Source organism: Salmo trutta, chromosome 16 (genome assembly GCF_901001165.1).
Source record: "Salmo trutta chromosome 16, fSalTru1.1, whole genome shotgun sequence".
Lineage (NCBI taxonomy): Eukaryota > Metazoa > Chordata > Actinopteri > Salmoniformes > Salmonidae > Salmo > Salmo trutta.
The window spans coordinates 2,832,308-2,855,084 of record NC_042972.1 but is presented as its reverse complement, the minus strand read 5'-3'; the positions used below and the strand labels follow the sequence as shown (position 1 = coordinate 2,855,084).

The 22,777-nt window shown below is 47.3% G+C and overlaps 1 protein-coding gene across 1 annotated transcript in view; it reads right to left on the bottom strand.

Moving 5' to 3' along the window:
• Positions 1-22,777, bottom strand: part of flnba (filamin B a) — a 96,287-nt gene that overhangs the window by 7,347 nt on the left and 66,163 nt on the right. The window contains 16 exon segments of the mRNA XM_029692756.1: positions 214-329; positions 1,630-1,767; positions 1,889-2,155; positions 4,494-4,616; positions 6,382-6,534; positions 7,992-8,195; positions 9,996-10,151; positions 12,065-12,238; positions 12,486-12,614; positions 14,427-14,567; positions 14,846-14,948; positions 15,927-16,010; positions 16,872-17,119; positions 17,578-17,767; positions 20,900-21,053; positions 22,013-22,136. Of these exon segments, the coding sequence (XP_029548616.1) occupies positions 214-329; positions 1,630-1,767; positions 1,889-2,155; positions 4,494-4,616; positions 6,382-6,534; positions 7,992-8,195; positions 9,996-10,151; positions 12,065-12,238; positions 12,486-12,614; positions 14,427-14,567; positions 14,846-14,948; positions 15,927-16,010; positions 16,872-17,119; positions 17,578-17,767; positions 20,900-21,053; positions 22,013-22,136 (2,504 nt within the window).

Sequence of the window (22,777 nt, the reverse complement as noted above, 5' to 3'; positions counted from 1 at the left end):
TATTACAGCTGAGGGGCTGACCGTTAACCTTATATCTCCATTCAATCTATTTTAAGTCAACGTAACAATTCCAGTCCCATTGGAGAGAGAGAGAGAGAGAGTTTTGTACAAGGGAATAGATTTGTAGTGGATCTCACTAATGAATGGGTGTTAGGAGTTAACTGAATAGCTGCGGACATGGCGTCGGTGTGGGGATGTTTCCTTGCGTCTCACCTGAAGACTAGCAACAGTGAGGCGGCGAGCGTCGTCCGTAGGCGCCATGACGGGCACAAGGTACGGGCTGTCGGGGATGTGTTCCTCGTTGAACTTCACAGACACCTCGTAGTCACCTGTGGAGAAAGATGTGTGTTGACAAATCATTCTGGTACTGTAGGTACTGTTCAGACCATGGCTGTCTGATATCTGGCTTGTCCACTACCTACTGTGTACTAATCCTACCACATGCTATACTGCTCCAAAAAATAAAGGGAACGCTTAAACAACACAATGTAACTCCAAGTCAATCACACTTCTGTGAAATCAAACTGTCCACTTAGGAAGCAACACTGATTGACAATAAATTTCACATGCTGTTGTGCAAATGGAATAGACAGGTGGAAATTATAGGCAATAAGCAAGACACCCCCAATAAAGGAGTGGTTCAGCAGGTGGGTTTTTTTTGTATTTTTTTGAGCAGTGTATTTACATCATTTAGTAAAAAAACAGATGCAGTAAGCAACAAATATCAGCATGCTAGGCTCTTCCAACTGAGAATATCAACTCTAGGTTTCTTCCTAGGTTTTGGCCTTTCTAGGGAGTTTTTCCTAGCCACCGTGCTTCTACACCTGCATTGCTTGCTGTTTGGGGTTTTAGGCTGGGTTTCTGTACAGCACTTTGATATATCAGCTGATGTAAGAAGGGCTATATAAATAAATTTGATTGACTAGGCTCCTCCTACTGAGAACGCATCATCCAATGAGCAACTGCGTTGATTCCTGTCATTGGTTCATTTTGGTACAACACTTTCCCCCCTCAGCTCACACAACGATGAGACGGCCTATAGGGAGGTCAGAGACCTGGCCCTGTGGTGCCAGGACAACATCTCCCTCAACATGATCAAGGAGCTGATTGTGGACTACAGGAAAAGAGGGCCAAACAGGACCCCATTCTCATTGACGTGGCTGTAGTGGAGCAGGTTGAGAGTTCCAAGTTACTTGGCGTCCACATCACCAACAAACTAACACGGTCCAAGCACACCAAGACAGTTGTGAAGCGGGCACGACAAAGCCCCCCCCCCCCTCAGGTGACTGAGGAGATTAGTATTCAGCGCATGTTGTCAGACATGTGGATCTCGATAAGACGATTCTCCTCCTCATTAGCGTGCAGTGAATTCTACTACAAGCTGAAATGAGTTTAACATCCTGGCATTTAAAGCATTCTCAATTTTAAATTCACGTACTATAAAACATTTATTCACATATCCAAAATGTCTACTATTTAGAAAGCAAGTACACAGCCAGTTATACTACTACCATTCAACTACACCTTCAGATATTTAGTAAAAACAACAGGACCTAAATATACAGTAAAAACATTTTTAAACGATATGTTGGACAGATAGTTGACAGTGACCAGGTGCTGTGTCCCTACCAGGCTCCTGAGCTACATAAGACACCTCACAGGATCCATCCTTCCTGTCTTCAAAGGAGATCTCAGCTCTGCTGGGCCCCTCTACAGCGACGGACAGGCCACCGGCACCAGCCTCTCGTGTCCAGATACTAAACTCAGCTTGGAGGAAAAAAGGAGACATCGTCATCAATATTATAGAGAGGAATCATTCGCCCCCGTATGGAGAGAGATGTGATGAAGGTATATTTTTGGGATCTGGGAGATAGATAGAGATCTCTACCTGGTACTCCACACTCAGCCTTCTCCAGGCCTGGCCCACCGGCCCTGACTTTCCCAGCCCCTCCCTCTCCCAGGGGCCCCACAGTGAACTGGAAGGGGCTCCCGGGAATGTGCTGGTCCCTGTATTTCACATCCACCGTGTGAATTCCCATCTCATGGGGAACGAAGCGTACGCAGTAAGTGCTGGGTCCCACTGCCTCCATGTCTGCTTTCTCTGTGGTGCCAGAGGGACTGGTTACCTGGGCTGTCACGTCATGGATGTCGATCTCTGACAGGGGGATAGAGAGGACGACGAGAGGGGCAGAGGGGGGAGAGGGGCAGAGGGGCAGATGTCTTAGTCCACTGCAGAAAAAAAAACAGGAGAGTCTCTCCCCTCCCTCAATCTCTCCCCCCTCCCTCAATCTCTCCCCCCTCCAGAAAGTCAGGTAACGTTGATATTTAGCTTTTAAAAGTAGAACATAAAAGAAACCAAACATGCATCTTTAAATACAACAGAATAATCTTAAGACTCTTGGTGCATGTGAAGGCACACACACACACACGTGACATGCTGTGATGATGGAGTGCGTTCATGCTGCCAACCTCGCCATCCGAAAGCCCAGTGCTATCAACGCACCCTCCAACCCTGAGGGCCTCGCCAGGGGGGTAGCAGCGCTCCACATGCCCACCGCCCTGAACCGTACCAAGGTAGTAGCAGTGGAGTCCCTGCCTAGAACCAGGGTAACAGAGGTCCTCCACATGCCCGGGGCCCTGCCCAGTACCAGACCAGACAGCCTGGATACCACCCTTCCTCTAGGGGACCCATGGGGCCCGCCACGGCTCCCCAGCCACACAGAGCAGTGGGAGCGACATATAGGAGATACACCATAGAGGATTTCCCGGGATAGAGCTAGAAGGAACCACGTCACTATAGAAGAGGAAGAGAAACAGGGATAAGAGAAACAGGGAGAAGGAAAGAGAAGTCAGGGCTAGAAAGAAGACCAGGTACAGGAAATAGCAACAGAGAGGGGCCCCTGTACAGGAAATAGCAACAGAGAGGGGCCCCAGTACAGGAAATAGCAACAGAGAGGGGCCCCGGTACAGGAAATAGCAACAGAGAGGGGCCCCGGTACAGGAAATAGCAACAGAGAGGGGCCCCGGTACAGGAAATAGCAACAGAGGGGCCCCGGTACAGGAAATAGCAACAGAGAGGGGCCTCGGTACAGGAAATAGCAACAGAGAGGGGCCCCGGTAGAGGAAATAGCAACAGAAAAAAAACATGAAATACAAAAGTAGATGAAATAGCAAAGTAGGATCAAGAAACCTAAGGACCCATGTAGAATAGGGGCATCAGTAGTATAGGGAACCCAGTGACCCCCCCCCCCCCCCCCCAAAAAAAAACAACTGTTGGTTGAGTCCACACCCAGAGTATGACATCATCAAAACGCTCCAGTGAATGGACATCCACGATATGGGGAATATAACCCTGCTGTCTTCAATATGTTATCATCCAGCCCATCCTACTACCTCGGGATAGCCAGCAGTAAATCCTCCACTGTCCAATACTTATTCTACAGCGTTGGCCCAACCCTCCATCAGTATGGCCTATACAAACATGGATGAGCGTGTGGCCTCAGAGCCACTATTAGAGAGAAGGGAGAGAGAGGGGGCTGGCAGGCTTCACACTCCATGAGCTGTTCTAACTTGGCTGCCCCAAGTGACAAGTCTTATAAACAAGAAAATGTTTTCCCAGAGGTCTGTGTTTCATAAATGCACTCGAAAGAGCCGTTTCTTTCTACTGTACTGTGGGGAGATTACACGTAAATGTGTGTATTGTAGACATACCCTAATATTTCTGTCCATGTGGTTTCAGTTATAGCAGACAAACTTTTTCCAAAGTCCTTGCTACCTCGGCATGAGGCTGAACAGCCTACAAGCTTTGCCGTCAACATACAGTAATCATAACTCAGCCGTACCAAATTAGGTTAATTTTAACCTTTAAAAATTACCCACAATGAGAATACTTTTGTCTCAACATCAATAGATGGAAAAATTGAGTAAAATATATATGTTAAATTCCAATCTACGACCCCCCCACAGATAGAAGGCACCATTTCAGAAACGTGTTCCAAAAGTACATCCCATCTGTACTCATTCATAACTGAATCGAACACTCTGCCCAGAGTCTAGACAAGACAATCGAGGTATAGAGGGGCTGGGGCGGAGGTATAGAGGGGCTGGGCCGGAGGTATAGAGGGGCTGGGCCGGAGGTATAGAGGGGCTGGGCCGGAGGTATAGAGGGGCTGGGCCGGAGGTATAGAGGGGCAGGGGCGAACAGCTGAAAGATGTAGCAAACTGCTCCTAACATAAGAAATTAAACAACTTTGGTGGACCAAATGTCACTGAAATTGTTTAATAGAAAATGTATATCTTTCCGGGTCAAATTTTGTCAATTGTCAGTGTGAAAGATTACGTACAACAGCTAATAAATACCATTAATTCCCCCAACTTTAATTATTAAAACATTTCAGGGTGGTAATATATTCTACAGGTTATAAACACAGGGTGGTAATATATTCTACAGGTTATAAACACAGGGTGGTAATATATTCTACAGGTGTTCTTACCTGGTATCTTGAGGTTGAGGTCACAGACACTACCGACGGTGGCGATGGAAGCAGCCTTCTGTCTCCTGGTGATGCTCTCTCTGACACGGCCCTCACCTGTCACCTTCACTGTGAACGGGCTGCCTGTGGCGACGAACACACACAGCAGGGACAAGGGTCACTATCACTTCATTTTATAAGAAAGTGAAATGATTATACCATTTAAAAAATTAGATCACTGACAATTCACAACCACAAGCTCTGCTGCAACAGAGGGGTATCTTAGTTACGAAGCAAGTTACATCGACTCAGGGTTTTCTAAAGCTAACTAGCTTCAGTTCTTCACATTTCAGCTCAGGCTTCAACCGTAAAACGACGGTGGATGTTGCTCGTCCGCCATGTTGCACGTGGCTAGTCGAATGCTGAACTCGTCATTGAGAAAACGCTGAAACATCAATTCACGGGCTAGTCTGAGCCACATTTCCATTTGTGCCCAAATTTAAAAAAAGGAAGTTGTCATAAATTCAGAAGGCTGTGGTAGAAAACAGGCTTTTAGAAGTACCAGGATGGGGACCAGGAAGTAATCTAGTTGCGTTATATTTCACTCTAATACCACAGAATGGTTAAATACTTGGTTCTAATTGGTTCGAAGGGCATTCTAGAAATACAGGTGTGCCAAGCTTGTTACGTCATACCCTAGAAGACTCGATGCTGTATTCGCTGCCAAAAGGTGCTTCAACAAAGTACCGAGTAAAGGGTCTGAATACTTATGTAAAAGTGACCGTTTTATTTATAATAAAATTGGCAAACATTTAAAAAAATCTGTTTTTGCTTTGTCATTATGGGGAATTGTGTGTAGATTGATGAGAATTGAAGGCATTTAGCTCATCTGGTAGGCTCGTGTCACTGGGCAGCTTGCGGCTGGGTTTCCCTTTGTAATTCGTGAAAGATGTGGCAGGGCTTGCAAACTAACAAGCATCAGGGCCAGCGTAGTAGGATTTAATCTTAGTCCTGTATTGACACTTTGCCCGTTTGATGGTTCAGACATCGTAGTGGGATTTCATAAGCATCTGGATTAGAGTCCCGCTCCTTGAAAGCGGCAACTCTAGCATTTAGCTCAGTGCGGATGTCGCCTGTAATCCATGGCTTCTGGTTTGGATATGTACGTACAGTCACAGTGGGGACGATGTTTTTCGAAGTACTTATTAATGAAGCCGATGACTGATGTCGTTAACTCCTTAATTCCATCGGATTATTCCAGAACATATTCCAGTCTGTGCTTGGGTAACAGTCCTGTAGCTTAGCATCCGCTTCATTGGACCACTTCTGTATTGAGCACGTCACTGGTACTTCCTGTTTGAGTTTTTTTCTTGTAAGTAGGAATCAGGAGGATAGAGTTACAGTCAGATTTGCCAAATGGAGGGTGAGCTTTGTAGCTTTGTATGCGTCTCTGTGTGGAGTAAAGGTGGCCTAGAGTTTGTTTTCCCTCTGGTTGCACATTTAACATGCTGGTAGAAATGAGGTAAAACGGATTTCAGTTTCCCTGCATTAAAATCACCGGCCACTAGAAGTGCCACCTCTGGATGAGCTTTATCTTGTTTGTTTATGGCCTTATACAGCTCGTTGAGTGCAGTCTTAGGGCCAGTATCAGTTTGTGATGGTAAATATTATGGTCTAGCCCCCATTGAGTTAGCCTGCCCAGGAGAAGGATTCGTTGCCATAGAAATGTACCTGGCTAAAAAAGGTGAGCCACATTCCTATGACCAGTTATCCCGAGCTGAACTCCGAGTTGACCAAAGTTACCTCGCTAACTCCTCAAAACCTGATTGGTAGGATACCCCTCATCGACACTGATCATTTTGATATAAAGGAGTGTCTGGAACAATAACGTAGCTGTGCGTAGACTCACCTGGCACGTGTTGGTCAGCGAAGCGTACAGAGACGATGTAGGAGCCCGGTTCAGACGGGCAGTAGGAGACAACACACGTCCCATCGTCCATGTCCTGGGTCTGAATGTCCACCTTACTGGGCCCCTCAACAGATAGGGCCAGACCCCCGTAACCTGGGTGACAACAGAGTAGACAGTCAGACGCTGGATATACAGGCCTAGACCACTGTAGCCTAGGGGACAACAATACCAGTCAGACAGACAATTCTGGGAGTGAGACTGAGCAATGAGGTGTTTGCCAAGTGGCGCAGCGGTCTAAAGGCACTGCATCTCAGTGCTTGAGGTGTCACTACAGACCGTGGTTAGATTCCAGGCTGTATCACAACCGGCCGTGATTGGGAGTCCCATAGAATGGTGCACAATTGGCCCAGCGTCGTCCTGGTTTGGCCGTCATTGTAAATAAGAATTTGTTCTGACTTTCCTAATTAAATAAAAGGTTAAAAAAAAAATATATACATTTCTTTTTAAATGCATTCAGCAGTCATGTGAGTTTCGCAATGTTTAGGAAATTATTGGGACCATTATATGACTAAATTAAAAGATGCTTTCTAACAAACCATGATGCTGTAGATGGACTATACTTGGAAAAACAAACATGGCATGTGAAAACCCCAGACGTAAAAGCCACATTATCTCGTTCATATTATACAGCCAATGAAAAGACTAGACTTAACAATCACATTTCTGGTTTCCAGAAAGAATAGTTTTGGTTTCCTGTAATACAGCGTTAAAGGTGAAATAAAAACAAACATTAAGTTCATTCTCTTCCTGTATATCTGAAGCTCTGTTCTGTCCATACCCAGTCTGATTGGAGGCCGTACTATTCTACCCAATCACAACGACTGTGTCCCAAACAGTAGCCTGTTCACTACGTCGTGCACTACTTTTAACCAGGAAATACAGCCACTGACTCCACAACATCCTAGGTCCTACCTAAAAATCACGCTGCAGATGTTTTGGCTGAAACTTACGTTATCTACCGTTACCGGAAGCTGAGACACCCCCAGAGACCATGTGTTAAGTGTGTGTGAAGGTGTGAGAATCAATAACAGGGAACATAAAGGCTGTGGTACGGCTCCCAAGTGAACGAGACAAGAATGAGCCGTGGTAACCGTGTGAGCGCTAACAGCTAGCCGCCCTCGTCACGTCATCACCATGCTATTAGGTCTTATATCTCTAATGTATACGAGTCATAGGCCAGCTATAGTATAAACATGGTATGTGCTACGTAACCATCCCTTTAAAAGCACTGCTGCAATAATCCCCTTTTAACTGTCCACAGTAGTAGAGCCCCCCCGGGGACCCCCCCACGAACTAGGCCCCCGGAGGGACCCAGGAACTAGGCGTGTAAGAACGTGAGGTTAAGTGTGAAAGCATGCAGTCATATATGAAGGCAGGACACTAATTCCCCAAAATCAGCCCCCATGGCCTCTTAAAGCAGCCATTTCAATAGGAGACTAATTATTTTAGGTGGTTGGGGGGGGGGGGGGGGGGTAACAGAGTTCGGCGGGGTGACCCTGGGCCGCTGTAACACCTAGAACCAGTTACAGGGTACTATTCAAGACACTCACCTGCTTCTCGTGTGTCGACCACAAAGTCAGACATGTCGAAGGTGTGTCCCTCCACCAGCCCCTGTCCGTACACCTTGACCTTGGAGGCGTCGCCGATCTCGGATTGCACAACCATGATTGTGATTGGGCTGTTGGCAACATGGCAGCCATTCTTCTTGATGCTCACCACATGTTCTCCAACCTCCCTCGGGATGAAGGAAATACCTGGGGGGGGGGGGGGGGGGGCAGAAAAGAGGAGGGAGGAAGGATAGATGGGACAGAGAGAAGGGGCAGGGAGATTGAATTAGTTTAGCAGGGCCTCTAGACAGATTCATTTATTATAGGTCAGAGAAATACATACAAGTAGTCACCTGTAAGTAATCCTATTATTACATAGCATATCCTATTATACACATCACCTGTATCAATACTCCATTGACAAATGTAATTCTTGAATAAAGCTCCCAGCCCTTCAGTCAGTTGAATCAGTGGGTAATGGAGGGTAAACAGGTCACCCACCTTCAGCGTAAAAATGCATTGAAAGTATTGGGAGCGATACTGTCACACTGCTGTTCCTCCCATTTTTTAAACCACTGCAGAATAATAATCCAAACTGTACAGGTTAAAGCTCTTTCCCAGGACAAACATCCCTGTCACAGGGGGAGCAGTCAGGTCTTACCGACGTGGTTGCCGGGCCGGGGGCCAAGTCTTACCGACGTGGTTGCCGGGCCGGGGGCCAAGTCTTACCGACGTGGTTGCCGGGCCGGGGGCCAAGTCTTACCGACGTGGTTGCCGGGCCGGGGGCCAAGTCTTACCGACGTGGTTGCCGGGCCGGGGGCCAAGTCTTACCGACGTGGTTGCCGGGCCGGGGGCCAAGTCTTACCGACGTGGTTGCCGGGCCGGGGGCCAAGTCTTACCGACGTGGTTGCCGGGCCGGGGGCCAAGTCTTACCGACGTGGTTGCCGGGCCGGGGGCCAAGTCTTACCGACGTGGTTGCCGGGCCGGGGGCCGACGTGGTTGCCGGGCCGGGGGCCAGTCTTACCGACGTGGTTGCCGGGCCGGGGGCCAAGTCTTACCGACGTGGTTGCCGGGCCGGGGGCCAAGTCTTACCGACGTGGTTGCCGGGCCGGGGGCCAAGTCTTACCGACGTGGTTGCCGGGCCGGGGGCCAAGTCTTACCGACGTGGTTGCCGGGCCGGGGGCCAAGTCTTACCGACGTGGTTGCCGGGCCGGGGGCCAAGTCTTACCGACGTGGTTGCCGGGCCGGGGGCCAAGTCTTACCGACGTGGTTGCCGGGCCGGGGGCCAAGTCTTACCGACGTGGTTGCCGGGCCGGGGGCCAAGTCTTACCGACGTGGTTGCCGGGCCGGGGGCCAAGTCTTACCGACGTGGTTGCCGGGCCGGGGGCCAAGTCTTACCGACGTGGTTGCCGGGCCGGGGGCCAAGTCTTACCGACGTGGTTGCCGGGCCGGGGGCCAAGTCTTACCGACGTGGTTGCCGGGCCGGGGGCCAAGTCTTACCGACGTGGTTGCCGGGCCGGGGGCCAAGTCTTACCGACGTGGTTGCCGGGCCGGGGGCCAAGTCTTACCGACGTGGTTGCCGGGCCGGGGGCCAAGTCTTACCGACGTGGTTGCCGGGCCGGGGGCCAAGTCTTACCGACGTGGTTGCCGGGCCGGGGGCCAAGTCTTACCGACGTGGTTGCCGGGCCGGGGGCCAAGTCTTACCGACGTGGTTGCCGGGCCGGGGGCCAAGTCTTACCGACGTGGTTGCCGGGCCGGGGGCCAAGTCTTACCGACGTGGTTGCCGGGCCGGGGGCCAAGTCTTACCGACGTGGTTGCCGGGCCGGGGGCCAAGTCTTACCGACGTGGTTGCCGGGCCGGGGGCCAAGTCTTACCGACGTGGTTGCCGGGCCGGGGGCCAAGTCTTACCGACGTGGTTGCCGGGCCGGGGCCAGGGTCACGTCTTACCGATGTGGTTATTGGGTCAGGTCTTACCGATGTGGTTGTTGGGTCAGGGTCACGTCTTACCGATGTGGTTATTGGGCTGTCTCTTCAGCAGGCAGGGTTCGTCGCGGCCAGAGGGGGCCTTGATGCTGGCGGTAAGTAGAGACAGGTCAGTCTCTTTAATGTCCAGGGAGAAGTCAGCTGCAGAACCCAACTTCAACTGAGAACAACGTTTCTCCTCTGAAAAGAGACAGACAGGGGTTAGTGAGTGAGTTAAAGGCAGTCACATTGACCATTCAGGATGAGTGATGTGGAGAAATTGACTTTTCAGGTCAGGGATGGGCCTTTTCAGCGGGGTTTTGTTCCAGCCTAGTACTAACACAACCAACTTAACCAATAGTTGTCCAGACAACAGACAAACTGATCAGGAAATAGTGTTGAACGGGACAGACAAAATGTATTACAACTGAATTTCAATGAACTGAATGAGGAGGATAAGAAGAGTGATTGAATTTAGAACAAGTACAAGAAATACTCTTGTCCCACAGAAAAAAAAGGTAGCTTATTACTTAATAAAACTTAGTTTCTCTTAGAATAAAAAAAACCACTAAAATGGTCAGTTAAATTCCATCATATCCTTAAAATAAATAACACATACACACATACATGTGTGTTGACTGAATATACACCAGTGATGTCTGCTGAATTAACAAGTTGATGGTGAAGGCTAAGTCTCCGCTACTAAGCACAGAAAAAAATATATATTTTCAAGACCTGAGCTATTTAATGTAGGTGTTTCATTGATTACATTTACTGACGGAATGTTAAATTGTTACTATAAATAATGATCTGGCGTCATTGGTAGAGGGGGCGGAGCGGCGAATGAGTTAACGTGCACTGTGAGGACAACGCTGTGGGGCAGGTGGAAATGGTTTAGCAGCCTTTCCAATAAATTGGAATACAAAAGAAGCCATCCACTCTCGACGGGCTCTTGATGAGTTTAGGGACTTTAAACCTATTAAATGGATGTTTGCGAGGCATGTCACTTCACCCATCTCTTATGCACTATTTTCTAACCTCATCTGGATGGATCCGTAACAATTTACTACGGGAATAAAATATCCCTGAATGACAGAAATATTGGAATAAAGTAGGCTAATGCAATTGAAGGCAACAAATTGTTGCTTACTAAAACTCCCAAAGTTATCCTATGTTAAAATAGGATATGGAGCAATAGCCTACCCACGTGTGGTCAACTATTTCAGCCCTGTTTCACACTGCTCTGAGACAAGCATGGGGACTGGTCTTGATAAATCAATGTTTATTTTCACTGAATCTCCGTTTGGGTATCGGTTAGACTAGAATTAGGGTGTGAAAATGTTAGGATCATTTTGCTCTTCACTTAGTAACCAAGACTCCTGACCAGTCACGTTGTACTGCTCCATCTTTTCCGAACAGAAACCCCGAGGCCTACATAGGATACAGTAAAATGCATTTTTCTTTTTTTGGAATACAAACACCATAATATGGAATCCATTTAATTAAGATAAAGAGCACAATAAATAAAATAATTTACAAATAAATCCCATTATAGTCTGTTCTAAAAATAAAAGTTTTAAAGTCTAGTACAGACAATATTAAAAACAGTCAAACGCATTCGTGAATTAAATGGCTTTATGAACCGACATGTTGCGGTTTATTCATTGTTTAATTATTGAAGGTTCCTTTTGTCATTTCCTTATAACTGAAATGCTTGACTGTATTTAAAAAGACATAACATGACATACAGTATATTGAAGTAGGTCGGTATGCCAGTAAGTAAGTTATGCTAGAAACATCTACAGTAAACAGGACTGTTACTCCTACAGCTCCATGTCATTTAAATAACAGCTTCTCAACAACTCCCTCTGGTGGTCAAACCAGCATTAAACAACAAGACAGTATAACACTACGACTTCATGCATTCCAACGTGTCATACCGCAGCATACCACAAGCTGAACAACCACTGTTTGACCATGTGCTTTTCTCTGTGTGTGGTTAGTCTTTTCATTGCAGCGCACCAGTATGTTGTAATAAAGTTGAGAGAATGTGTGTGTGTGTCTCTTACCTGTGATCCTAGCTGTGTGTGTGTGTGTGTGTGTGTGTGTCTTACCTGTGATCCTAGCGTTGAAGGGGCTGCCAGCGATGTGCTTGTCGTTGTACCTGACCAGTATATGGTAGTCTCCAGGTAAAACAGGCAGGTAGGTCACTGTGCAGGTACCATCTTTATTATCCAAACAGGTGATATCTGCCTTGGACGGCCCCTCGATGGCCAGGTCCAAACCTCCTGCAGACCAGTCAGAAACACAGTCAACGGGGATAAGATGGTCCCTCTACCAACACTAGACTTTATAAGGATGTTCCAGATAGCCATGGCATCCAGACTAGTCATCATTTACACTAAAACATATTCGTCTCTGCTTGGTGGTGAGAAACATTCCTATACTCCCTCAGAGCAAACCATGTCTCCTCTGTACATACCCTCGGCAGTGTCGTGTGTGTGTGTGTGTGACGGTAATCTCCAGGTTAAGTACCGTCGGTAGCGTCCTCTGTGTAGATGGTGAACATTGCGGTCTTGTTGGCGACGCCGTAGACCAGACCAGGACCGGAGGCAGTCACGTTGGCACTGTTGGCGTTGTTCACATAGAACTGCAGAGGAGACTCTGAAGAGACAACGACAACAATGACGTCATCAACCGGAGACGATAAACAGCAGGTCGTCCCCCCGAGGCGACAAATATCCATCCAGGTAGGACGTGACAGCAGAGATCAGGTGTACACTGTCGACCCCCCCCCCCGGGAGACATGCATCAAGCCACAGCCATCTCATTAGTGGTGATGAGATACGAGTCATTGGTGAGATTAATTTGAAATTGACTGCCATGACCCCCACATATCTAAATGGGGGGGGGTAGAGACCGTTAGGATGTCTAAATGGGGGGGGTAGAGACCGTTAGGATGTCTAAATGGGGGGGGGGGGGTAGAGACCGTTAGGATGTCTAAATGGGGGTAGCGGGCCAGAACATTAGGATGTCTAAATGGGGGTAGCGGGCCAGAACATTAGGATGTCTAAATGGGGGTAGCGGGCCAGAACGTTAGGATGTCTAAATGGGGGTAGCGGGCCAGAACGTTAGGATGTCTAAATGGGGGTAGCGGGCCAGAGAACGTTAGGATGTCTAAATGGGGGTAGCGGGCCAGAGAACGTTAGGATGTCTAAATGGGGGTAGCGGGCCAGAACGTTAGGATATCTAAATGGGGGTAGCGGGCCAGAACAGTATTCCAACCCCTGCCTTTAACTGTTATTTCACTGAGCTAATGCTTAATACGACGACTAACCACACAGAAGCATATTGGATTCTCTTTGGCTTGGCTGTAGATAAAAGCTGATCAAATTAAAACGACACGTCAATAAACTGCTTGGTAGAAAGAAACTACAGAGTGTTTCCATGGTAACATCAGTCCCTGTATAAAACACACAGATCGATGTCGTAGAGAGAGAAGCACAGCAGCCCGTCGGCTCCTCTTCTCCCCAGTCTGCGTACCAAATGGCACCCTATTCCCTACGTAGTGCACTACTGTTGACCAGAGCCCTATTCCCTACGTAGTGCACTACCTTTCAATAGGCAAAACTGAGCCTAGAGCAGCACTCCTACTTTTAGACACTTGATAAATACAGGCCCAGGGTCCATAGGCCTCTGGTCAACAGTAGTGCACTATATAGGGAATAGGCCTCTGGTCAACAGTAGTGAACTACATAGGGAATAGGGCCCTGGTCAACAGTAGTGAACTACATAGGGAATAGGGCCCTGGTCAACAGTAGTGAACTACATAGGGAATAGGGTGCCATTTGGGATGCACCCAGTCATGGAAACTGTAGGGTCAAAGGCAGAGCTTTCTGTCCCTATATAGACTGATGACGATATAGGAGATAATGTTGAACCCCTACATACAGTACCCCTCCTAAACCCCTCACCGTACCCCTCCTAACCCCTCACCGCACCCCCACAGTACCCCTCCTAACCCCTCACCGTACCCCTCCTATCCTCTTACCGTACCCCCACAGTACCCCTCACCGTACCTCCTAACCCCTCACCGTACCCCCACAGTACCCCTCCTAACCCCTCCAGGGATCCACATTCTCCTGATGTCACCAGGAGGTCTTTCACCACCAACTACCAAGAATCATCTCAAACGGGTCTCTGAGCTTAAAACAAAATCTCTCCCAGAAAGGAAACCAGAGGGATTCTCTTCCTCTCCCCCCTCCCTGGTATGTCCTGTTCATGACTTCAATGCACAGGAATCCTGACAGGACATTCATCACTCCTCTGTGCCCTGTGTGTGTGTGGAGTGTGGTGTGTGGTGTGTGGTGTGTGGTGTGTGGTGTGTGGTGTGTGGTGTGTGGTGTGTGGTGTGTGGTGTGTGGTGTGTGGTGTGTGCGCGGTATGTGTCCGTGCGTGGTGTGTGTGTGTGCGGACCTGGAATGTGCGTTCCGTTGTACTTGATGTGCATCTCGTGTAGGCCGGCCTCAGTGGGGGCAAACTTCACTGTGACTGTCCCATCCTTGTTGTCCATGATCTCAGGCTGAGCAGTCTTCCCTGACGGCATGTGGACCTCACCTAGAGAGAGAGAGAGAGAGAACGTAGGCATTTAGGAGAAGTTACTGCCCTACAATATGTAAAAGGTCACTCTACACTGCCCTGCAATACGTCACTCTGTACCAAGAAACTTCATTCCAATGTGTTGAGCTAATGACGAAGACAGACCTTCCTCTCCATCCTATCAACCAGGAAAGACATGACTCACCTATGATACGGCCCTTGATCTGTTGGTTACTGCAGTGGTCAGTATCTCACCTCTTAACCCTCAACAGGAAGTTACTTGTTCACCATCTCACCTGTGATCTCTCCCTTGCGGAAGGCAAAAGGAATGACCATGTCGAAGGGCCTGAAACCAGTTCCGTTCATACGGTGGGCTGGGTGATAGGAGCCGTCTGTCACCTGGAGGGGAGAGGGGGGGAGACAAAAAGGGGAGAAGAAAAAGGAGTGGGGAGGGGTGATGATCGTTAAAAATGTGACCGATATGTCTTTGGTAGGAGATCTGTCAAAACAGGAGAGTGACTAAGGTCTGTACGTCTTCACTGCATTTCTACCATTTTTACAGTCTCATTCTGCCTGAGTTGTCCTGTAGTAAAAGCTGAGGTACGAGAGAATCAGGTAGGCAGGGCAAACAGGCAGGAAGTGATTCAGATACAGCAATCAGGTTCCGTTTGTTCCCTCTTGCAGGAGTAAGGGGTGCATGGAGTAAAGGATGGAGGGATGGGTAGAGAGAGAGAGAGAGAGAGAGAGAGAGAGAGCAGATACCCCACAGCATACCTGGAAAAGCAAAGGCTCTCAGAACTCCTGGGAAGAGCAAGGAAGACACCCAAATACCTGTAACCGTGGTAATATATAGTAGATGAGCTGGAAAGAGAGAGGAGAGAGAAAGAGAGGAGAGAGAGAAAGAGAGGAGAGAGAGGCAGGACAGTGTTTCCACTGTTTATTGTACTGTAATGGGTCTGGCATGGTGCCCCGGTGGTGAGCTGACAGACAACGAGGGCAGGATGGAGGACAAGGTAACTCAACGGAACTAACATGGGGCATGAGACACCTGTTTCTCCAGTGTACGATCAGAGAGCGGTAGAATATTAGGCCAAAGAAACTGATCAGCCAGTAGACATGAACAGCCATTTCCTATAAATACGAGGGGAGAGAGGGAGGCATGGAGGGGGAGAGAGGGAGGCATGGAGGGGGAGAGAGGGAGGCATGGAGGGGGAGAGAGGGAGGCATGGAGGGGGAGAGAGGGAGGCATGGAGGGATCTCCTTGAGATGCAGTTCAGGCAGGGTGTGACAGAGGGATGATGAGAAAGGTGTTTCTCTACTCTGTTCCCAAGGCAGGAAGGAAGGAAGGAAGGAAGGAGGCATTTGTCTACTCTGTACCCAGGGCTGGAATCCGGCGGCTCCAGGAGCAGCTGACTGCTGATTGGCTGACTGTTGCTGCATCATCGGAGCCTCATCAGTCGCCTGGGGAATCACAACCATGTCACACACGGGGACATTTAATCCAGTAACACATGACCTAAAGATCACAACCATGTCACACACGGGGACAGAGACACTTACCGTAATTTCCGGACTATTGAGCGCACCTGAATATAAGCCCACTGAATTTAAAAAAATATTATTTTGAACATAAATAAGCCGCACATGTCTATAAGCCGCAGGTGCCTACCGGTACATTGAAACAAATGAACTTTACACAGGCTTTAACAAAACACGGCTTGTAACAAAAAATGAGCAGTAAACAGTAGCCTACCAAGAGTCATTGCTCCAGACCAAGCTCCCGTGCAGCAGCTCTATTTCCTTTTCCAACAGCCAGATCAATCGCCTTCAACTTGAAAGCTGCATCATATGCATTTCTCCGTGTCTTTGCCATGATGAGGGTGACAAAATGACTACCGTAATCAGAATGATGGGAAGTTTGAGAGCGCTCGATTTAATCTAAACAGTAAACAAAAAAGTTGTTTGACCTTAACCCGTTCGGCAATTTCATTGGTCTAATGAAAGCTTCATGACGCCAAAAAACTGATCACGTCACAGAATGTGTTAATATATTTTTTTTCATTTGAAAGCAGGAAAAATCCATATATTAGCCGCGTCATTGTTTAAGCCGCGAGGTTCAAAGCCTGGGGACAAAAAGTAGCACCTTATAGTCTGGAAATTACGGTAATCCAATAACACATGACCTAAAGACCACAACCCAAAATGTCTGCACAGGATCAGACAAATATACAGGGCTGCATTTTCATAACATATTAGTGCCTTCCTCTCCCTGACAGAGCCAGGATGTGTGCAGAATATCGTCTCCACTACCCTGTATCTCACCATGACTCTGAAGGGGCTCTTGGGGACATTCTCCCCTCCGAAGCGTACGTATATGACATAGTTCCCAGGGGCCGGGGCGGTGTAGAAGATATCGAATGTTCCATCCTCGTTCTGGATGACATCAGCCTCCACCTCGGTCCCATCCGGCGTCACCACGATACAGGTCACCTTCCCCTTCCCAGCTGCCTTAGCGTTCACCACAAAGCCCACCTCCTCTCCGACCGCGATGATGGGGGCGATACCGGGACCTGGTAAGACACACAGATAAAAGATAAGTCTGGAGAAGAAAGTGTAACTGAAAAGCCCTGATGAACATCAGGTTCTAATTGTGGAGAGAGAGGCGTGTATGATTTGATTGTGTATTTATGTGGCAATAACACCCTTTATACTGTCCACGATACATTTCCCACCGGGAGAATAAAGTATATCCTATCAGTCTGGAAGGACCAGTGTGAATCACCACAGAGTTCAAGACTGATGCTTGGACTAGACAAACAGACCAGTGTGTTTCCACCTTTGAACCCAAAGAGGGCTGTAGTTAACGTCGATTCCTCTCCGCCAAAAACTAGCAAAACAAATGAATAAAAAATGTCCCTTTGGAATTTGCGATGCTCCGTGATTGGATGAGCTTGAGGTCCAGAATGCAGTTCGTATGTTGGACACCCATGACATTGTATGTTCCGAAGCACAATCGCCACTCACTCACCTGTGACTGTGCACTTGCTGGCGTCTCCTGAGGACGTGGCTCTGACCCGGTAGGGCGAGGCAGGGATCTCATCTCCTCCGTACTTTATCACGATGGTGTAACGCCCCACCTTGTCAGGTACGTACGACACCAGATATGTCCCGTCGCCGTTGTCCTGGATACCAACCCTCTTCGGCTTCCCATCTTGGTCCTGAGAAAAACAACGTTTCAGACGTATTAACACTCCCCCCCCCAACGTTACACTCCCCCCCCAACGTTAATCCTCCCCGTGATCCTGTCTATATAAGATATAATACTCACCGCTAGTAGTGAGTTTATTTCCTGTTAGTTTACTACATGACTACAAGCAGTGAGTACTATACTTCCTGTTAGTTTACTACATGACTACTAGCAGTGAGTACTATACTTCCTGTTAGTTTACTACATGACTACTAGCAGTGAGTACTATACTTCCTGTTAGCGATCTAGCTAATGTGTTTTGAGTTCACTTCCTCATGTGGTCAATTAACCACCAAAATAAATTAGCCTGTGATATTAGTGCACATCAAGAAGTAAACAAATTGATCTCTATTGAAAAACTAAAAAAAAACAGGGCTCCAGATTTTATTATAACAATAGCCTGTTGTCAAGCCACACTTCATTAGGTTGCACATTGATATCTTGAATCAGTCATTCTTGGACTGATTTCTAAAAATAGATCCTCAGTTGTGTATTAGTCTAAAAGCAAATCACTAATTTTGTTTTGCGTGATGCTGCAGAAAGAAACTGGTGCAACCAAATCATAGGCTGGTGGCAGAGAAAAAAATGTTAGTTGAACCAATGGCACGAGAGGAAAAATATTGGTCTGGAGCCCTGGCAAGGAATGTGATGTTTAATCTGCTGTTGAGTAAATGTATTCTTCTGCCAATTGGCTGTGGGGGAAAATAATCACATGATAGGATGTTATGCAGAACAATCTGTTGGTAGGACATGTAGGTTTGAGGACGTGGAAGTCAGTAATTTATACATATTAGGTTAAATGAGGCAATACTGATGTGATGTGACTAAAATGAAAATTAAAAAAATTTAAAATAAAAGACCCACTGATTATTCAAATAACAAAAATATTTTAGTCAAATTGACTAAGACTAAATCTAATTATATAGTAACACATTTTAGTCCCAAAAGTACAAGTAGCAGCTGATTACAACGTGAATAGGGTGTCACGCCAGGCTCTTCCAAAAGTACTACCGAAGAAACACCAACGAACCCAGCAGTTAATCATGTATTACAACGTAATTACCTAAATAATCCTCCTCACGATAGATATATATATATATATATATATATATATATATATATATACACACATACACACACACTTTACCCATCATCATGCTAGTTTGTAGTAACAGAGCTGTAGGATGAAGTTATACGGTTCCACATAGATACAATATAGTTACCTGTGGAGGTAACCGCTGCATTAGACTCCATTCCTTGAACAAAAAATGCCTTAATTTCACAGCTTTCTTACAGGGTAGGTAGGAGGTAAGTGTGAACGTGGTAAAAAAAAACAACATTTAACTGAATAAGATCAAGGACAGATCGGCCGTTGTCTTCGTGGGATGGAGTCATCCAATGCAGTGGTCCCTCACAGGTAACTACATTCCATCTATGTGAAAACGAACCACGTCATCCTACAGCCCTGTTAGTACAAACATACAGGAAACTAAAAGTAAATTAAAACGAGAGAATAACCAAGAGGATGACAGTGGTTCTTAGGTATTACTCTTTAAAAGAGACTGACGTGACTACATACTCACATAGTAATAACATATGTAAATACATGTAGCTTATTACTAAGTACGTAGCACTTCCTTCCTGGGTTCCCACTTCCTTCCTGGGTTCCCACTTCCTTGAATCAGTCCAAGAATGACTGATTCAAGATATCAATGTGCAACCTAATGAAGTGTGGCTTGACAACAGGCTATTGTTATAATAAAATCTGGAGCCCTGTTTTTTTTGAGTTTTTCAATAGAGATCAATTTGTTTACTTCTTGATGTGCACTAATATCACAGGCTAATTTATTTTGGTGGTTAATTGACCACATGAGGAAGTGAACTCAAAACACATTAGCTAGATCGCTAACAGGAAGTATAGTACTCACTGCTAGTAGTCATGTAGTAAACTAACTTCCTTCCTGGGTTCCCACTTCCTCCTTCCTGGGTTCCCACTTCCTCCTTCCTGGGTTCCCACTTCCTCCTTCCTGGGTTCCCACTTCCTCCTTCCTGGGTTCCCACTTCCTCCTTCCTGGGTTCCCACTTCCTCCTTCCTGGGTTCCCACTTCCTCCCTGGGTTCCCACTTCCTTCCTGGGTTCCCACTTCCTTCCTGGGTTCCCACTTCCTTCCTGGGTTCCCACTTCCTTCCTGGGTTCCCACTTCCTTCCTGGGTTCCCACTTCCTTCCTGGGTTCCCACTTCCTTCCTGGGTTCCCACTTCCTTCCTGGGTTCCCACTTCCTTCCTGGGTTCCCACTTCCTTCCTGGGTTCCCACTTCCTTCCTGGGTTCCCACTTCCTTCCTGGGTTCCCACTTCCTTCCTGGGTTCCCACTTCCTTCCTGGGTTCCCACTTCCTTCCTGGGTTCCCACTTCCTTCCTGGGTTCCCACTTCCTTCCTGGGTTCCCACTTCCTTCCTGGGTTCCCACTTCCTTCCTGGGTTCCCACTTCCTTCCTGGGTTCCCACTTCCTTCCTGGGTTCCCACGTTTAAGACTAAATTGTTACTACACAGTTAGTGTTTATTTACTATGTATTTACCTAGCAAATACAAAAGTATTTAAAAGGCTGTAAAATGAAGGGTTACCGGGACCATCCATAGAGCAGTGCTGCTGACTGTCTACAGTTACCTGGCAACAGAAAGTCCCACCTCAAACCTCAGTGGACCCTTCGGGGAGGGTTGGTAGACAGAATTTTTTTTCGTTTGGCTGGTGATCCATTCAATGGAACACAACACCAAGAGACGGATGTTTCTCTCTACTGTCAACAGGAGAATCAATGTAACCGCTGTCTGGCTGATGGCTGTCCGCCACCCCGATCACCCGCTGTCTGGCTGATGGCTGTCCGCCACCCCGATCACCCACTGTCTGGCTGATGGCTGTCCGCCACCCCGATCACCCGCTGTCTGGCTGATGGCTGTCCGCCACCCCGATCGGCTGATGGCTGTTCCCCACCCCGATCAACCGCTGCCTGGCTGATGGCTGTTCGCCACAGACACTAGCCGTTATAGGTTTCTCCGAAGTCCAGCCTGAATCTCGAACCACAACACAACCCTCAGGTCAACTTACTGTGATCTGGACTGATAGTTGTCCCTCTCCTGCATCCTTGGCATCGATGGTGAACTCCACTGGAAAGCTGGCTGGCACTCCAGTGGTTAGACCAGGTCCACTAGCCACCACCTTACTGGCATCATGGGTAGGCAGCACTCGCAGCTTGAAGGGACTGGACGAGGAAGAACACAATATCAACAACTGGGAGGAAACTAGAAGAATGGGTGTCACAGGTAGGGCCAAGAATTGAGGTGTGAACGTTTAAAATGAGGGATCGTTAACTTTTATTTTAAAAAATCCTAAATGAAAAACAAAGTAATTTGTCACAAAATATATAATTTTCTGTGTTCTAGCCTAACTAATTAAAATAACTTAAATAAAAATCAGAGGAACAAACTTTAGGCTACTTGGCGAAGACATTGAGATACAGAAAACCATGTGTAACTGCCAAAATAAAGGAAACCCCTCCAACATCGCGTTTTAAATAGGGGCAAGAACAGCTTCGGTTACTCAAGTGTTTCCTTTATTCTGGTAGTTACCCATATGCACACGGTTCTTTCTACCCGTCGCATCCTCTCTCCCTCTTTGCTAATGATGCCAGTGTGTGTTCAGTCTGTTACCTGTAGAAAGTCCTCGTCTTTTCATTGATAGGCCCTGCTTAACTGAAGTTGAGACATTGCAAGCCAAGAAATTGCCACATACAGCTTTTGATTGATGCTAGATAGTCAGGCCTAGTGCACCGTTCTGTCCGGTGGCCGACCTGCCTACACACAACGAAAGAGTTTGTTCTCGGAAGTACGGCAACTAAAAATCGGTCTCCTCTGTTCCAACATACTGAACCTTAGAAGTCAAGGAATATTACTCATGTGTAGTTTTATGAGTATTTTCATGAAAAAAAAAAGTCTTTAAATTGTTAACTGCCCATTTGATTTTCCTAGTCAGATCACAGGGAAAACTCTGGGATCACAGGGAAAACTCTGGGATCTAAGGAGCCATGTTATCACAATATACAGTAAAAGAGGTTAATGTGCTGTAATACAAAGCAGTACCTATGGCTAAAGAATAACAGACAACCATCTCAAAAAAACACCACAGTACCTGTATGTAACCGAGTCAAGACTAGTGAGTTACCTGCGTGTGATCTCCTCATCAGCGTACTTGACCACTACAGAGTAGGGTCCCTCCACTGAAGGGGTGTAGGCGACAGTGTGTGTTCCATCTCCGTTGTTTGTCACCTCCACCGGCTCAGCCACACCTGAGGACACACACACAAACTGAAATCAGGACAGGAGCGACCTACGTCCTACCGAAAATGGAGAATAGTTGTATTGAACACAATTAGACAGACACAATAACCAAGTTGTATTGAATTAGACATGCACTATAAATCCAAAAGTATGTGGACACCCGTTGAAATTAGCGGATTCAGCTATTTCAGCCACACCGTTGCTGACAGGCGTATAAAAACGGAGAACGTTGGGAATAGAAGGGCCTAAACGTGGCACCGTCATAGGATGCCACCTTTCCGATGAGTCAGTTCGTACCGGAATTGAGCCACGAAGTATTAGGCCACACAAGCTCACCGAATGGGACCGGCGAGCGCTCAAGAGCGTAGTGGGTATAAATCGTCTGTCATCGGTTGCAACACTCACTACCGAGTTCCAAACTGCCTCTGGAAGCAACGTCAGCACAAGAACTGTTCGTTGGGAGCTTCATGAAATGGGTTTCCATGGCAGAGCAGCCACACACAAGGATAAGATCCCCATGTGTAATGCCAAGCGTCAGCTGGAGTGGTGTTAAGCTTGTCGCTATTGGACTCTTGAGCAGCGGAAACACATTCTCTGGAGTGATGAATCCCGCGTCGCCATTTGGCAGTTCGACGGACGAATCGGATGC